At 26.4% G+C, this 19,250-nt stretch overlaps 1 protein-coding gene across 5 annotated transcripts in view; it reads left to right on the top strand.

The window, feature by feature from the left end:
• The window catches only part of sfl (N-deacetylase and N-sulfotransferase sfl), a 722,911-nt gene extending 714,888 nt beyond the window's left edge, over positions 1 to 8,023 (top strand). For all 5 annotated transcript variants that reach the window (XM_075377448.1, XM_075377447.1, XM_075377449.1 and 2 more), the window contains 2 exons: positions 2,632 to 2,746; positions 7,577 to 8,023. In XM_075377448.1, coding sequence (XP_075233563.1) covers positions 2,632 to 2,733 — 102 coding nt within the window. In that variant the 3' untranslated portion in view covers positions 2,734 to 2,746; positions 7,577 to 8,023. The remainder of the gene's footprint in view (positions 1 to 2,631; positions 2,747 to 7,576) is intronic.
• Positions 8,024 to 19,250: the final 11,227 nt, after the last annotated feature.

Raw genomic sequence — 19,250 nt, 5'->3', positions numbered from 1 at the left:
CGTCAGCAAGTGAAAAGATGGTAACAGTGTTTTGGACTAAGATTCCCCATTTTATTGCAATTATTTGGAAGAACAACATACAATTAATATTGAGTTCTATCATGACATTCTAAAAAGTAAAGTGAAACCCATAGTAAGTAGGAAACATCCCAGTTCTCTCTCAAAAGGCATAATTCTTCTGCATGATGATGCCTGTCCTTATGTTGCTCAGAAAATAAAAGAACCTTTTCAAAAGTCAGGTCAAGAGGTGTATCTATAATCTTCCCTAATGTCCTGTTCTTGCACCATCCATTTATTTATTTATTTTTTTTTTTTTTTGTTCGATCCTTTCAAAGAGTTTTTATGTGGCACTGAGTTTGACAACATGGAGCGGGGTCAAGAATGCAGTAAAAGAATGTCTCAGACATCGAAATGAACAATTTTTTTACTACTGGAATAAGAAAGCTCACACAAGATGGGAGAAACGCATAAATATAGTTGGGGATTTTTTGGAAAGTAAGATTAGTTTCATTGTAGTTGAATAAATAACTTTTCTTGTCGTTTTTCTCGACCCTTGTAATTAGATTATGAAATTAATGTTAAGTCTTATATGGTGAGTCTTAATGTTTGAAATTTATTTTGTGTTTTCTGTTATTACATAAATGTTATTGTATTCATGTTATCTGATATCTTAATAAGATGTCACGTGGACCCTTCATACAGTTTGTTCTACTTTTATAGAAGAGCTATGCAAAAGGTAAGAAAAAGTATTTTTTGTTTGAAGTACCAATGATCTTGAGAGAACTACAAAATCACATTGATGATTATACTTTTGTACAAAAGTAAAAGGGTTTAATCTAAAAAATAAGAAAGAAATTTGTATGCAAATTGTTATTTGGCAATACACTCTGTGCCTCATGGCCCTGGTGTACCTGTACTTCATTTGCAGGAAAACTAGAAGATTTGCTGAACAACTCTGAAACAGAGTCGCATGATGATGATGATAATGTAAGATTAATTTATTGTAACAATCTTCCTGGTGTAATGGAACAGTGAATATAAAGTATGAGTGAATGAATGGAGATTGTTTATAGACTCGTCCAAAAGAAGCCTCAAAGCTTCTTCATAATGGCAACAAATATGCTTAAGTACTGGTAGGACATCCTTGTATCTGAAAGAATGCTACAAGAATTTAGAATTAATTCTGTCTAAATTGAAATATTGCGATCATGAATGGATAATATGTGGTGATCTAAAAATAATGTGTGTAGTATGTGTTGATCTAAAAAAATATGTATGCTTTTTGGGCAGCAGGGAGGATATACCAAATATCCCTGCTTCTTGTGTAAATGAGACAGCCAGGACAAGAAAGAACATTGAACCAGAAAAGAATGGCCACGTAAGGTATTATTAAAACTTTAGAGCAAAAATGTAATACGGGAAAGTTTGGCCACGGAAAATCCTCCTACCTCCACTTCACATTAAACTGGGATCGATGAAACAATTTGTAAAGGCTCTATCTAAAGAAGGGGAGAGTATTTTGAATACATATGCCATAAGTTTCCACAACTGTCAGAAGCCAAAGTGAAAGAAGTTGTTTTCACTGGTCCAGATATTCGTAAATTTTTAAAGATGAAGTCTTTCAAACCAAAATGGAGGACATTGAAAAAGAAGCATGGAAAGCATTTAAAGAAGTAAAGAAACTTCATGAGACCAGTGAGGACCTAAATTTTAAGTGTGAACTGGAAAACATGTTAATGAAATTCCAAGACTTGGGTTTGATGAGCTTGTAGGCATATTTTCTGTGCATTCTCATATTGATTACTTCCCTGAAAATCTTGGTGCTGTAAGTAAAGAACAGGGTGAAATATTTCACAAAGTTAAAAAGGAAATGAAACCACAGATATCAGGGGATGTGAATGTGATTGCAGACTACTGTTGGTGCATCCACAGAGACGATCCTAAAGTTGACTACAACAGAAAGTGTGGCCTGAGAAGTGTTGAAAGGAAAAGAAAAAGGCAGTACAAGTCTTCATAGAGGTAAGAAAATGTTCAAAAAATGCTTTCTTTAAATCCTGTTATGTTGTTATAAATAAAAGTTTTCCATGAGGAACATATATACAGTACAGTTTTTCCATTTTTTTTTTTTAGTATTGTGAAAAATTCTTACGTGATAGAAAAAACAGTTGCCACATTTGTAATCAATGCACAAAATAACATAAAAATCAATTATCAGATTAAAAATTCCTTAATTTTGTTGACCTCTGTAATTAATTATAGGTTTTTAAATATAGACCGAATTTTATTGCTGTAGTCATAGATATAATAAAATAAATTGTATGTGAATGAAGATCAACTTAAAATCAACATTTCAAATTAAGGTAAGTTACCACCATATAGGTAGTTGAAATAAGGACCAGGAGAGGGTTAAATTACGTTTTATTGGAGTAATATTTAAAATAGTTTTTAGTAATTAAATAACTTTTTGAATAAAGAAAAAACAGTTTTTATATATTTCTTAGCATTTTATTAACGTGCTATGGTTTGTTATTTCTTAAAAACTTTTCTCTGTTTTAAATTATTAAATTACTTTAATATGAATACAGATCTTTAATATTTTTATTATTTCTAACATTTTAAAAACTTTTTCAGCGGTACTACTTGTCGCACAATACTGCTCTTGTTAAATTATTAAGACGATTGGGATTACGAAGTGTACCACAATGGCTGAAAGATGACCTTAGTGATACTTGATATATTGGAGCTGGTAAGTTAGTTTTATATATTTTTAGTAGTATTTTATAATATATTTTGTGATGAGTGTATAAAAAAAATCATCTGATATTTGAATAATGTATTCCACCTGCATTTGTAAGAAAAAAAGCTGATATAATATATCTAAAACTCTTATTTCCGCTGTACTTCTGTCTTTTTAAATAGAAATTCATATCTCAAGTACATATTGAAATATTTAAAAAAAATTTCAGTGTGCTTGATGAATCTGTCTTAAACAAAAATTAAAATTTTTAAGTTCTCAGATTTCAAAATAGTAACATTTAAAATGTTCATAAATTATGTTTTATTATTAAAAATTATGAAAATTTTATTCTGAAAAAGAGTTTTTTCAAACAGTTCCAAAAATGTATATATTTATGTTGGATTTTGTTATGTAAATAATGCCATTACAATCAAAACTGCTGCAACTTCTGATCACTTACAGAAGTTGATAAAACTTCTGATCACTAAAAGGCTGAAACTTATCTCTTAACCTAAAATATCTCTTAAGGACTTTTTTTTTGTTAGAAATTGATTCCAACAAGAAATTTTTGACATTGATAAAATCTTAAAGAAGATTTACTTGGAAAAAGTAGAACTAAATAGTTTAGTACTTTTTTCTTCATTGGTATATCTGTAAAGAACATAATAAATAATAAAACATTGTATATTCAAAAAAAATAACAAGTTTTTAATCGATGCACTTAATACATTATTATAAATTTGCAGTGATGAGCTATACAATTCTATAACCATTTTTTATCTTTCATTGTACAAACTATATAATTTTTTACTGTCATCTAATACCACTTTTTTCCAAATGAATGGATTAGAATGATTTATTGACACTGTAATTTGTGTAGTTTAATTGCAATCAAAATTAAATGTTTGTTTCATGAAATCTAGACATTAAATGAAAAGTAATAAATTGGTTAGTATGTAAATTGAGATTTTTAAACAAAAAGCAGAATTTAAAAATAAAGATTGGTATGTATTCTGTAACAAAAGAGTTAGATTCTTCTTTTTTAACTTTTTTCTGTAAAAAAATAATTCTCTACTCCATTATATTTATGGATTTGTAACTTTCTGAAAACATTATACTTTAATTGAAAATCCTATAATAAGAAAATAGAATAAGAGTGTCTTATAAAAGTCTATAAAGACTTTTATAGTCTTATAAAATCCTGAGGCCACCAGGTTATAATTAAAAGGCCACCCATTTTGTTATAATCAGATTTATAAAAAATTGTTTATATATATATATTTAATAATATATTAAATATAAACCATCAAAACACAGTAATTAGATAAGTTAAACTTGCCATATTAATTTCCAGTAGACGATTTTCATGAGATCCTGCAACTTCAGTTCTTATTGAATTATATAACTGCATTAAAACATTCATTTTTACAATTTGTCAAAATTGTTTTTTGATTAAAACATTTTTTAATCTATTATGAACATATATGCAAATTCTGCTGTCCAGTACTGGAATGATGTTAATTCTGTTAAAATTAATTATAACACAAAATTTGTATGTTAATATAACACTAATGTGTACTCTAATATACCAGCTGACAAGACAACAGGTAAACACATCATTGGGCAGCAGAGTTTGCTTATATGTTCATAATAAATTTCAAAATCTTTAAAACAAATTGACAAATTATAAAATGAATATGTTTTAATGTAGTTATAGAATTTATTACCAACTGAAGATGTGGATCCCATGAAAATTGATTATTGGAAATTAATATGGTAAATTTAACTTATCTAATTAGTGTGGTTTGATGGTTTATGACATACATAATATTAAATTTTATTGACACTGGTCAATATGTTAATAAATCATTTCAATCTTCAAAAATAGTATATGTATTATTATTTCTGATTATTCTCCTTTAGGAGAGCTCATGAACTTGAGCCAGTCGTGACTTTACTTCCTTCTTCTCTTTTCTTTTCTTCCCAAAACCTCTTCATCCATTCACTATGTTTCTGCTTCTTCTCCACCATCCATTTTCTTCCTGTTGTTTCTCTTTTTTGCTCTTATTCAATTTTCTTATTTCTAATTTCATTCCTAAATTTCCTTCTGTCCTTGATTTCTTCTTCTGAGGTGTTCAGTCATTCCAGGTTGTCTTGTTTCTTTCATCCAAATGGACTTTAATTTACTTGCCTTGACGATGTTGAAAATTTTCTCAGTAAGTCTATCTTCAGCCACCTTGCATAATTGCCCGTAGAATTGTAGACATCTTTTCCTAAACTTGTCTGTGTTTTCATATAATTCCTTTTGGGTCGTTTGATCCAGGAGTCTTGTTGTTTTTCAATGATTTGATTATGTTCACAATTTCTTCTAGTGTGGGTGGAAATGAGTCAGGATTTGGTGTAGGTTTTTACAAACCTTAGTTGTTCTGAGGGCGCTTCGCAGTTGAGGAATGTATTGAAATATTTGGCCAGAATTTCACAGTTATTTTTCATGTTTGTTTCCAGGGACCCATCGGGTTGTTCTAGGAGACTGGTAACCATCAAGATTTTCTCTCAATATCTTGTAGAAAATCTGGGTGTTCTTGATAAAGTCCTGTTTTATTTCTTTAAGCCGATTATTGTTGTAATTGCATTTTTCTTGTCAAATAATTTTGGAGGACTTTTTCCTTACTTTTATGAATTCTTGGCACTTTCCGGTTGTTTTATGACTTGAAATTATTCCAGGCTCTAATCCTATCCTACATAGGTTAATCACATGTGATGTTTCACCACCTGTGTTTTCTCTTTCTCAAAGTTTGACCTAATATTTTTAGGTTTTTTTTGTTCTTAATTTTATGGTTTCTTTGCGAGTTCAGACCAATTCATGATATCCACCTTATGGAGTTCATCAGTGATCTTCTTGTTGAGTTTTAGGTATTCAGGGTCAGTACAGAAAGTCTAGGTATTCTTGTCTGTTTTCTATTAGGCTGAAATTTTACCTTGATTTGGAGTAGGTGGTGGTTAGACTTGAAGAATCCTTTCCTTGTTTTTACATTGAGCACTTCTTTGAAAGTGTGTGTGTGTGTGTGTGTGTGTGTGTGTATGCTCATACATAAGGTCTGTAATTGAAGTAATGAGACTGGTTCAGAAAAACTTTTTATTTACAAACCAATTATACATGGACTCTATCACCTTTGTAATAGTTCCCTTGGGAAGCCATGCAATGCTTCAAACGGTTATCCCACTCTTCATGGGGGTGTTGGAACTCAGAAACTGTAATATCCTTCAGATGGTCGGTTACATTTTTTTAATGTTTTCTACTGTTCCGAAATGGTGTCCTTTGAGATGTTTTTTTAAAGTCTGGAACAGGAAAATGTCACAGGGACTTAAGTCAGGTGAATAAGGTGGTTGAGGAACTATAGGAATTTTTTCTTTGCTAAAAACTCATTAATTGAGAGTGCAGTGTGACAAGGTGCATTGTCATGATGCAGCATCCAGTTGTCTCTGATGGCTGGTCTTTTGTGAGCAACTCTTTTCCTCGGTCTTTCAAGAATTTCTTACCAAACATAATGATTTACAGTCTATCCTGTAGGAAAAACTTCTTATGGACAATGCCATTACTACTGAAGAAACAAATTAGCATGTTTTGATTTTTGATTTGCTGTTGCTTTTTTGGGACGTAACTGATTCCCAGCCATCTGAAAATGCTTTAAACCACCTAAAAACTTGGACTCGTGACAGAGCATCATCTCCATGTGCCCTTTTCAATTTTGAAAAAGTTTCAGTAGCATTCTCACAGAGTTTTAACACAAAACTGATTGCACAACGTTATTTATAATTAGTATCACCCATTTTTGTAATGCAAACAAATACTCGTTTCATGAAAATTTTGTTTACATCTCACATGGCAACAATAGACTAAAAATATTAATACCTAATATAAATCAGCTGTTCATATAACCATATGTTTACTAGTAACTTTACAGTGCTACCATTTTGGCTGCCAAAAAAAAACTAGTCTCATTACTTTATTTACAAACCTCATATAATTTAGTGTATGTATATATTATTTTATTGAAATTAATCTTTTTAAAATTCATATTGTTCCTCTGTACTGTTAAATTATATTTAAATTCTTCTAGATTAAACCACCTAGAACAGAATTTTGAAATAAGTCATTACCTAAATTTATTTAGGTTTGTTTATTTCACAGCAATAGCAACTTGTGTTACCTGTTTAAGGAGTAAAAGAGATTCTTTTTGAAAGTAATCTTGAAGCCAATGTGTGCCGTATTTTAGAAAATCTTTTGTGTTCCCTCGCCATACAGTTTGATGATTTTTCAGTTGTTTTAAAATAAACTGATAGTTCAATAATAATAATAATAAAATTGTTAATTTTGTATAAAAAGTTGTTTAATTACACTGAAATAATTCCTATCGCTACCATATCCCCATTTCTACAAATAGAACAGTGTACAGATTAACAAAAAGTATTTAAAGGAAAATTTGTAATGAATTAACCAAAATGCACACAATATAACATAAAAGGGAACAACGACCGTCACTGCCAGTGGTGTGGAAAGTATCAGGTACTGCAGGCAAAGCAAGATCATACTAGGAGATTTTCAAACTGCCACTATGAAGTAGTGATAATGTGTTCAAAGTTATATACAAGGGGCACAGTTTTAGATTTTAAGTAATTTTTTTTAAGTACTTTCTTGTTTGTCAATTTATTTAGAAAAAATACTATTTAGCATAACTCCCTTTGTTTCTAACTACTCCTTTAATTATTAAATCAGATATTTGTAAATGAATTTTTTTTTTTAAACATAGTAATTTTTTTGTTTATTTAATGTTTCAGGCTCCATTAGTGACACAGTAGTTACTGACTGAAGGTATAATTATGTAATTATAATTTAATATTACTATATTATAATAAATATAAATTATTAATAATAACAATAATAATATTTATTAATCATGTGTTGCGACAATATTTGCGGTGATATTTTATCTTTTAATGGTACTATCACCGTTCCCACCATTGCATCCATATCAGTGTAGATAAGTGTTTATATTTAATAATAATAATGATATTATTTAAAATTAATTGTATATTGATATATAAATCTATTATTATATAATATTATATATTGATGTTAAAGCGTTGATACCAGTTTGTATATGTATATTAATGCTAATATGATTATAATAATGTATTTACTAATAAATAAAAAAATATGTAAAATTGTAATTCTCATATATTAGTATATTTGTAAAGGTATATGTGGGAAAATTTAATTCTATATATTATTTTCATGTTTGATATATAGAGCTGAAATTGTTTTAATATTAAATGACAAAATAAAAGAAATAAAGTATTACATTCCAGTAATTTTTTTTAACATAATTTGTTTCCACTTTAATGTGCGACATTTTTTGATATCGAATAATTAAAAATTGTTATGTTGATTTTTGTTTCAATTGATTCACGTTTAGTTTTAAGCTATATGTGTGCTTTTTTATTTACTTTTTAAGTGGTACTATTACTTTTAAAAATAATACCCAATTCTATTTATGTATAAGTATTCCCTTTTGATCCCAGTGACTAAAAATAGATATTTTTTTTTATCTACTTTCCTAGTCCGTCACAGCTACAGTACATTTATAGATATAAAGTTACCTTTGTTAGTACAGTGTGTTCTGAAATGTGCTAGATCAAGTGTTTATATACATACAATATGTATATATATTGTATTAGGCAGCCATTTTTATTTTTTCCTATGTACTACAAAGAGAGAAAGAATTGCATTACATTTATCAATACGTGTTACTTATGTATTATTATGATGAAAAGGATTTATGTATCAAAATATTGTATATTGTATTATATTTATTTGTTTAATATCTTTTGAACCGGTTTTTATTATTATAAATGATTACTTATGATTTTACACTGTAATTTCCTCGCTAGTATTTAATATTTATATATATACATATGTATGTAATTATATGATATGGTCTTTATAATCCAAACACATAAAACGTTAGACTTAATTAGATTATCGAACAGCTTGGAGTTCAGAATATAAATTGCAAAAATATACTATTAATAGTGAAAATCAATTGTTTACATTTATTATGTTTTTACACATATTATACCATACATTTTTGCAATATATGTTGTAATCATTGCATGATTACATTGATTGCAAAACATCTACTTTTTTTTGTTTACATTTTAATTTTAAATAAAATATTTTAACTCTAAACATTAAAGAAGTAGAATATCCTGTTGGAAGATTAGTTTTATCAATTCATAGTAAACAATATTATGATGAACTAAATGATATTAAATTTGTACTTTTTTCCCGAGCACTTATATCATTTTAATTGTCATTGTTGTGTTCGCTTCTAACATTCGATTAATCATTTGTTAGATATCTTTTTTCTTTTTATAATTAATCTCCTTTTGCTAACATCTACTTCAATTCCATGTATTCTTGTTGATATGAATGACATATACTGAATTCAAATTATGATATTTGTAACATGTAATATCCAGCTTTTTTTTTTACATACCTGGACATAACTTCTTCTATTTCCTATGAATATTACCTTATTAATATATTAAAACTTACTGCATTAAATTAATAACAATAATATTTAGGTTATTGTAAGTTTCTTTTTTTAATTGTAAACTGCAATACTATAAAACAAGTTATAAATGTTTTTGAAGATGGTGCATCTAGCTTAAAAAAAAATTCTATTAAACATAAAGTACTTTTCTTTCTTTACTCCTTTTACTCTAATCATAAACTAATTATTTTAAGATCAGAAATTTTTCTTAAATAATTGTTTTTATAAACTTGGAATTACATCACCTGATGAAAAATTATGAATTAACATAATGATGAAAAACTTGTTTGTTAGCTTTTTTATTTTAAATTTATCAGCAATAAATCAAATGTAACACACAGCTAACTAATGATGATGTCTGACTTAACTTTTATCTAATACCATTCTCTTTTTCTTCATTTTAATAACTATATTTTGAAAAGATTGTAAATAAAAACATGAGCAACCTAAGTAATAATTTATTTGTAACATAGTGACTTCATGAGTGTTACTGTTATTTTTAATTCTATGTTGTTCAGTCTTTTACGTTTTCATTAACTTTTTAACTGCCAGCTTACATTATATTCTCAAATTTTCTCTTTGTCAAGTTAGTAATCTTAAATAGAATTATAATTTTAATTTATAAAACCGCTTACCAATATCAGTAGTAATACACGTTCTAGCGCTTTCAGAAAATTATTTCATCTTCAGGAACATACGGTAGTTAATTATGAATGTAATAATATTTACTTCACATATTAATTATGTTATATAAATAAAGTATTACTTGTATAAATATAACAATTGATCGTCAAAATTATTAAAATTAAGTCATACATAATTTGTCTTGTCATTATGGTGGTCTCAATTGTTACCATAATGACAAGACAAATTACGTATGACTTAATTTTATAAATTTTGTCGATCAGTTGTTACATTTGTACAAGTATTATTACATTAACTAACTATCGTATGTTCCTGAAGATGGAAATAATTTTCTGAAAGCGCTGGAACATGTATTACTACTGATAATTGTTGGTAAGCATTTTTGTAAATTATAATTCTATATATTATACATACCAACTGGCCATGTTAAACAAAATTAATCTAGTAATATTAAATTTTTTTTACATCTTGTAACTTAGAATGAAATGGAATCCCATTATTTCTAATACTTTTGTCATCGAAATTTAAATCTTCTAATACTCAGTATTATATTCTTAGAAATGCACTATTACCTGGTTTAAATGACTAATATTTATTGTAATAAATTTAAGAAAAATTTATTTTATTCCATATAAAAATATCATAATCGATATTGTCATGTTTTACTTAAGGAAAACTGTCATTGTTTTTATAACTTTAACTCTGTAAAAGTTTGATTTATAATTCTTTAGATAAGGTTTAGAATAAATATAAATTTGCATTTTGACATGTTGTGTATTTATGTAGTCAATTGCGACTAAATTATTGTAAATATTAAGTGACAAATAAAATTATTTTTTTATTTTTTATTTTATTAACTGAAGAGTCGCAGTTATAAAAAAACTTATAATTGAAAAATTTTTTCATAAAATATTTTAAAAACATAAACATGGATTATATAAAAATATTATAATTTAAATGTTAACAAAAATCAACTTCAAGGTGGGCAGTTTTAAAAGGTTAAAACAGTCAAACAGTTGTTTTAAATTATATACACAAATTTTAAACCACCGATATAATAATATTGACACATAGAATATATTGTTCACTTATGACTGCTGGTAAAGGAACTTGTTAATTTTATTATTCCTATGTGTAACTGAATAAAAATTATTGAGTTGAATGAAATAAATAAAATAAAATAATTATATTTGTTTGCAGCAGAGAAAGTTGAACACTAGAAACAAGTATACTAGCTAGGTAAGACATATCCTACCAAATATGTTAATTTGTTCACAACGATATAAACTTTAAACTGAACAGAACCATCATATGAATGATGTGATAAGAATCAATTGATTTGAATGTGTTCCTGGTATACTTGGCCCATCAGCCCAATTAATTAATATTGTCTCAAGAATGATCTGCCTGAAATCAATTTCTAAATTGTTGCTGGGCTTGTAGGCTGTTTAGGCAGTCTAATCTTAAAATAAATATAAAAGACGCTTTTTTATTTTGCATAATTCATTAATATATCTTAATAAAATTCTTTTTTTTTTACTTTTTACAGTCATAATTGTCATAAACTACAATATTAAAATAACTTTACATAACTTTTACTCTTTATTGATCAACATACTTTATTCACAATTCATTTTCTTATTGTGTATCCTAAAAATAAATTTTAAGTAAAATATCATTAAATTTAAAAAAAAAAATTGTTGTGGATTATTTTATTATGCTACCATCACTTAACACGCTTTCAAAATATTATAAGTTATTAATCTATGCTTTAAAAAAAAACTGAGTATTATCAGAAAGTTTTTCTATTCATATTTTGTGTCAGTAGTATCATTATTAGTTTTTTATACTGGAAAAATATTATTTTAAGATTAATTATAAACTGCTTTTTTTAATATTTATTTTCATTTTCATAATAATTTCAGCATCTATGTGTCATCATGTCATTTGCCTTTTTATATTATAATTTATAATCAAAATACTTAGAAAATATTATATTGTATTTTAATTTAAATAAAAAGAGTTTATACTTACGATAATAATCATTCCTGCCATTTATATGTGATTTTGATTACCTTTTTTTATTATTATTATTTTTTAACACTTGTTATGGTGGGATTTTATTGTTAGAATTTTATATTTATTACTTTTTTTGTATTAATTTTAAAACTTAGTATGTTTTAAAAATATGTCAAAATTTTGGAAAAAAGATTTTTTAAAACTGTGTATCTGGTGCCGAATGTAATTTTTAGTGCATTTTGTAAGTTATAGTATTTAATTATTTTTTTTTTAAGAAAAAATAAATGTATCCATATTTTAATTGTGTGAATGTATATATGAGCGTGTATGGTCTTCAAAGTTATTGAAAACTGTAAATTTTGTTTTTCTTTGTTTACTATTTTATTAAAAGTTTTTAAAATAATAATTCATACCCAAACATTAGCTATGAGTTTTCAAATTGCTATAATTTTTTCCCTGATAATACTACAATAAATGTAAAGAACACGAATGATTAAGGGAGCTAGATGATGTTAAGCTGTATGTGAAAAATATTTTATTGGGTATATCTTCTTTAATATACAGTGTGTGTCATAAAAAATTAATGGTTTTTGAATAGAAACAATAGTTTAATTACCAAACTTATTTTAAAATGTATTTTTCCAATATGATGTGTAGATGCCATTTCTCAGTTTCACGAAAGATGTGATAAAAATCAACTGTAAATTTGTAAAAAAAACATTATCAAAATGATGTCCATTTTTCACCAAGCTCTCAAAAATATAACCTAATATCACTTGTGTTACGGCAGCAATTTCCTATCTTATGGTTTCCTTATCTAAATTATGTGGTATATTGACTTACACTCTGGATTTAAGAAAACCCCAACAGGTGCACTTACATGCCAATGAGTAGGGCAGGGCAAAGAATGTTTCCGTAATGAGATTTTGCACCCAAAAAATTTTTATTTCAAATAATCATGGTAGTATAACTGTGTGGGCAGTTATCCAATCTTACTGGTACCAAACTTTATTGCAAGCGATACATTTCTTTCAAAGTTTGAGCATCAGGAAACTTTGAACCAGAGACAGGTAGGGGTTAGCTTCCACTACTTGCCCAACATATTCAACATTCTGGCTGGTCTTGGTCATCCAAGATTAGCCAGATTGGCTTACTTTTAAAGCTGAACCTATAGCTCTGAAGTTCACCATAAAAAAATGGTATTAAGGATGGAACATGACCTTTATGACTTGCATTGAAGTTTTGGCGGAACTGGCACTGAGAAATAACACAAGATTCACCATTATTTAAAAAGAGCTACGATGAACCCTTGATTCTCAACCGTGAAGGGGTTGATACTCTCATCCCTTAATATCCATTGCTACTAAAATAGCACCGTGTGGGCAGTTGACTATACTTCTTTTCGTCTCCACTCAGCCACCTGTAGTGTCAGGTGTGCACTAATGAAAACAGTCAAATTTTTTATACTGCATTCTGAATATAAATTAATTTTTTCTTACTTTAATCGTTGGCTCAAATTTTAATTGCTCATTCAAACATTTTAGTTGAATTATATTTTTAATGAGTGCTAGTTATTATGGCAGTTAATTTTTAATAAAGGCTGTTGTTACCTAATTAATTCTCTTATCTTACTGCTATATATTAATTGGATTGGATTTTTGTGCTCATTGTTTCATACTGTTTATTCATCAGTAGGTTATTATTATAAATTTAATAAAATATTTTTAAGTAATGTTGCACTTAAATTAGTTTTAATAGTAAAGTTTTATTAAAAATGTAATGTACATGATCTGACAAAATTTCTCCAACTCATTATAGTGCCACCACTTTGAAACCTATGTTTTGGTTAAAACAAGTGGTTCCCTTGATTTATTATAAAAATATTATTGCTAGAATTCATTATAGAAGAACTCATCAGATTCTCCTTATTCATCAACTTTGAAATGTTAAAGATACTTGAACTTTTCTGAAGATTTTGTTAAGAAAGAAAAATATATGTGTTATCAGTTTAGAAAATATTATTTTCTGTTTTATAATCATACGTGAAATGCATAAAAGGCAGATATCATGGTGAATTATAATTTTTTGGTTAAGTTTATTTAGCTGTTTTGACTAATTTTTTTCTTGGATTGTTTCCAAAGGGTAGGTTTTCTCTGATGATTAGTCAAACAATTATTATAAATAAAGTTGTTAGTATGCTTAATTTCTTAGTAGTATATTAACTTGTTAATGACAATCTAATCTATCAATAACTTCTCCTAGTCTTTGAAGAGAAGAATTTTTTTTTTATAAATGAGTTGATATTATCTTCATAAAATAGAATAATAATGTGCTATTACTAGAAAAATTATGCATCTATATTTCAGTAATAAAATATAACAAACTAATAGGTCAAGTTTTAGTAAAATTATATATGAAATCAATTATACATAGAGAGAACATTTGGGAAAAATCTCTTGGTCAGACGGCCATCTAAGAGGTTGATAATTAAATTAAACAAAAGAGAAAGTATATGTGAAAATGCATGACACACACACACACACACATATATATATATATATATATATATATATATATATATATATATATATATAAAACATAGCAAAATTAAATTATCTCATTAATTTATATATAGATATTTATAGGCCAATTATCAGTAGTATTAAACCCAAGAATAATAATTTAAGTAATAATCTTTCAGTTCGTTCAAATTAAGTCCTTTTATCAAAATATTTTATTTAAATTTGGGCAAATTGCTGTAAAATAAAATAAAATCTGCTGTAAATTCATCTTTTTATCTCTGTTGCAGAGAGCACATTTTTTTTAGTAAAAAAATATACATATAACTACATAAATATAAATAGAATATTTATTTAATTTTATTAATTTGGATGTGTCTTTAAGCAGCCAGCGAATAAGAATTTACTTTCTTTTATTTTATATCTCTTTATAATTAAAATTCAAACAACTGACAAACTGTGCACGTGACTTTACCAGTTATTTTTTATACCTAGCTGTCAATTTCTCTTTTATTTCTTTAAGATAGCATGAATTTTAAACCATCAGTATTAAAACAGGAAGTATATATTTCATTAATTAAGTACTAAAATGTTTCTCTCTCCATCATCCCTCAACAGAAAAATTGGATACTTATTCGGCATCAGCATATGACATATTTATATTTTTTTTAGCAAATGAAGAAAAAACTGTTACAATAAACAAATAATAGTGTGTGTGTGTGTGTAGAGGCAAATAGATGTTCTCTTCAAAAAACAATGCTGTAGGTATTCTCTAACGTCATGGTTTTGTCAATCCCACGCTCAGATTACCATAACAAACATATATAATATTGCTCTACACATTTTGTATAGTTCTTATAGGAATTAAAATTTATATGATGCTTTAATTTGAATTCAGGTTTTCTATTATACCTCCATTATTAAAGAATGGTGATTTACTAGAAACTTAACAGATATATTTTGCTGATTGACGTAACTACAAAACCATTTTTAAAATAATTTTTTTTTTTTTTCATATTTCTTGAGTGAGTCTTACCTACCTTAAATAGGTTAACTTCATTTTAAATTTAATGATGTTTTTCAAAAGATAATTTTTACATGGTTATGCAGTAAATGGTTACAAACTGGAGGACACTTGATGAAATGCACCTGGCTTACCCATTTTTAAGACCTTGTTTTTAATTGAAGTGCTCTGAACCCTAGTAACTGACTGCCTTGAATATTTTTTAGTATTGTTGATAAGTAAACGCTACTTTCTTTTTTTTATAAATAAATAAATTAAGACTCTAATTAATGGCTGGGGTATAAAAAACTTTACAATAAGGGTCGCTAAAAAAATATATAATTAATCTGCTTTTGTAAAGAGGGTTAAAATTTGTAGATTTTGTTATCGGACCTTGTATGCTATTTTTTTTCTCAATCAAGTTTGATGTTATAAAGATATCCATAAATAATGAAAATACATGATAGAATTAGCAGATTACTGCAGAGAATATAAGAGTTATAATAATAAAATATTGCCTGTGTACAATTTAAATACAGCTGTGATTATTTTATTTCAGTGTGTGATAATTTTTTTCATTTTCAATGAGGCTGCTAAATTAAAAGAACTTTTTTTGCAAGCTAAATTGTGATAAACTGTTCTAAATATTTGTTAATATTATCTAACTTTATGAATCTTAAATTAAAATTTGCAATTTGAATTTCAAAGAAAGTTCCAGATAAAGATACTGAACTGTTTCCATTTATCCATTTTATTATTGTTCTTTTTTTTATTGAAAAACAAAATTAAGTTAAATTATCAGTAGTGTACGTGTTATTAATCACATTTAAATATTACTTTTACTTTTTTATATTAATCAAATGGTAAAAATATGAATTAAATAGTTATCTTTAGATGTCAATCTAAAATAATTTAAATTATTTTAACTTGCCGTAAAACATTATTGACCTAGTTTTATATAATTATAGATCCCAGTAATGAAAATTATCAGAGATCTACTTTGGCATTTGACAACTTTTCTACATTTCCTTCAAAACTACACAAATTAAAAATTTGGAGTATTTATTGCACAGTTCTGGTAACCTGGAAAATATTGTGTGACATTCAAAAACCACAGTTAGTTTCTTGATGTTTGCAGTATAATGATGTTAATATTATAATAGTATTATTGTTAATAATGCTATTTCATCTTCATTTATATTCATTTATTTGTTTGGAATAAATATTAGTGAATTACTAGAACGTACAATTGAGGAATGCATTTATATAAATAAATTGGGTACCATATATTTATATATATATATTAATTGTACCGTATATTTATATTCATATATTTTATATGTACTTTTCTTTATACTTTTTTTTTATATATTCTGTTGTGTTTTTTTTTTGTAATAGTTATTTTTTAGTTTGTATCATAAAATTTCATTTAATTTAATCGAGCAACTAAAGTAGAAGAAAATTATTTTTAAATAGCATGTTGTGGAAGATAAAAAAGATTAAATAAATTTTTATGAAAACAGGTTGCAGTGAATACTGTAAAAGTAAATAAGGAAGAAAGGAGATAGATGTTTTTACATGTAAAGAAAATATGATATAAAAAATTTGTGATGTTAATGTAAAAGGTGAAGAGGCAGACCAAGAGAGAAATGATATGTCCAGTTAAGGAAAATTTACATTAAGGAGGTATCTCTGCATTAAGAAAACTGTGGGAGAAGATTAGTTAACAGAAGTAAAACATAAAGCTGCATTTTGAACGTCTGAACTGAATATAATGTAGATCTAGAAAGTAGATTAAGAAACGTTTTTTTAATTTCTAATTTTTAGATTTTTTTAAACTTTTTATTATTATTATTATTATTATTATTATTGATTAGTTATATATATATATATATATATATATATATATATATATATATATTATATATATATAATGATACAATACAAATACTGGTAGTTACTGATACAATAGAATATGTAACAGATGTATGTATTATTATTTTATCTATAAATATATCTGTAAATGCAATATTTACCTCATATTATAATAATAATTATTATTGTTATTGTATTGTTATGTATTATAAGTGAATAAAAAAATATTAAAATTTTAAATATTAAGTTTATTCAACAGAAAATAAGTGCATAATGTTACGTAATAAAATGTGGTGAAATATTATTTAATATATATTTGTAAATACTTCTATGAAAAAAAATGATTGTTATAAATGTTAATGAAATTCACTTTTTGTGTTTTAGAGAAGTATTCTTTATTCTGCTGGTACTATTTTTAGTATTGTTGTAATAATGTTATTATTATTTTATCTTTTAGGCTTTAAACAGATATATTAAGAAGGAACCTACTATTCATAATATTTTGTAATTTCTCATTCATACAATATTGGTAAAATCGTAGTATTTGTTTATTATACAAACACCAATTCAGTTATCTTACTTCAAATAAATGTATATATAATTCTGTGTATACATTCAAAATGAGTAAAAAATCTGTCTTTAATCAGCGAGTTTTAGAACATTTTTTGCCCTTGTATTGGTATATGATGACTTAAAAATTATTTATTAAATTTGAAATATGTTTTTTAGATTGTCAGTTAATTTAAAATACTTGGGACCAAATTATTTATTTCTCATTAAGAATTGTTATTTTATCCCGTAATTGTATACTATTACTGGAGATCATAAGGTTCCAAAACCCCACTATCATCAAAATTTTCACTACTCATAAACTTTTGATATTTACACTTTAACTATCTACTTACAAATAAGATTAATTTTATTTATATCCATATATATTTCTTTGTCAGAAAGATTTTAAAGTGATGCGATAGTAAAAATAAAAATGAGAACTAAACATATTTAACCAAACATAGAGCTCTAAATATAGCTTTTTATATTTCATGATGTTATTCATTTCTTGTAGTTGTATAATTTAAATTAACAAAATCTGTTGACAAAAGATTACAACATTTATTATAATATATGAGTAATATAATTATTAAATTTAAAATTGTAAATGAATAATACGTGTCAAAAGGTACTCCAATCACAGATATGAACCGTATCGATTACCTCTGTTACACAATGAAAAATAATTTTTTAGGGATTTACTAAGAAGAATGCAATATATATACAAGGCATGTTTTTTAATTAAGAGCTATTTTGATGTAAAAATTGAAATAAGCAAAATAGAAAAAACTTCATTATAACAAAATAAACTTACATATATATATTTTTTTTCTACATATTCTCCATTCACTACAATACATTTTTCATACGGGCTTACCAGCTTCATTATACCATTACTGTTGAATTCTCCTGCCTGTGATCTAAACCAATTACTCTGCTTTGTAATTCCTTATCATCTTCAAACTTCTGCAATGTAAGCATTGTTTTAAATGGAGAAAAAGATAATAATCACTTGATGCAAGATCCGGACTGTAAGGCGGATGTTCAAAGATTTCCCGATGAAATCGTCACAGTTGTTCAGTGATTTTGTTTGTCATGTGAGGTCATGTGTTATTATAGAGAAACAAAATCCTGTTGGTTATTTTCTGCGCCTTTTGTTTTGAATTGAACATCTAAGTTTTGTAAGCATTTCACAGTACATATCGGTATTAACAGTTCTTCCACATTCAAGAAATGAAATCACTGATAACCCTTTGGCATCCCAAAAAACCAGCCGTAAGCTT

This window comes from Lycorma delicatula, chromosome 10, assembly GCF_047948215.1.
Source record: "Lycorma delicatula isolate Av1 chromosome 10, ASM4794821v1, whole genome shotgun sequence".
In the NCBI taxonomy this organism is placed as follows: domain Eukaryota; kingdom Metazoa; phylum Arthropoda; class Insecta; order Hemiptera; family Fulgoridae; genus Lycorma; species Lycorma delicatula.
Note: the sequence above shows the minus strand (reverse complement) of the source record. Positions and strands in the feature narration are given on the sequence as shown.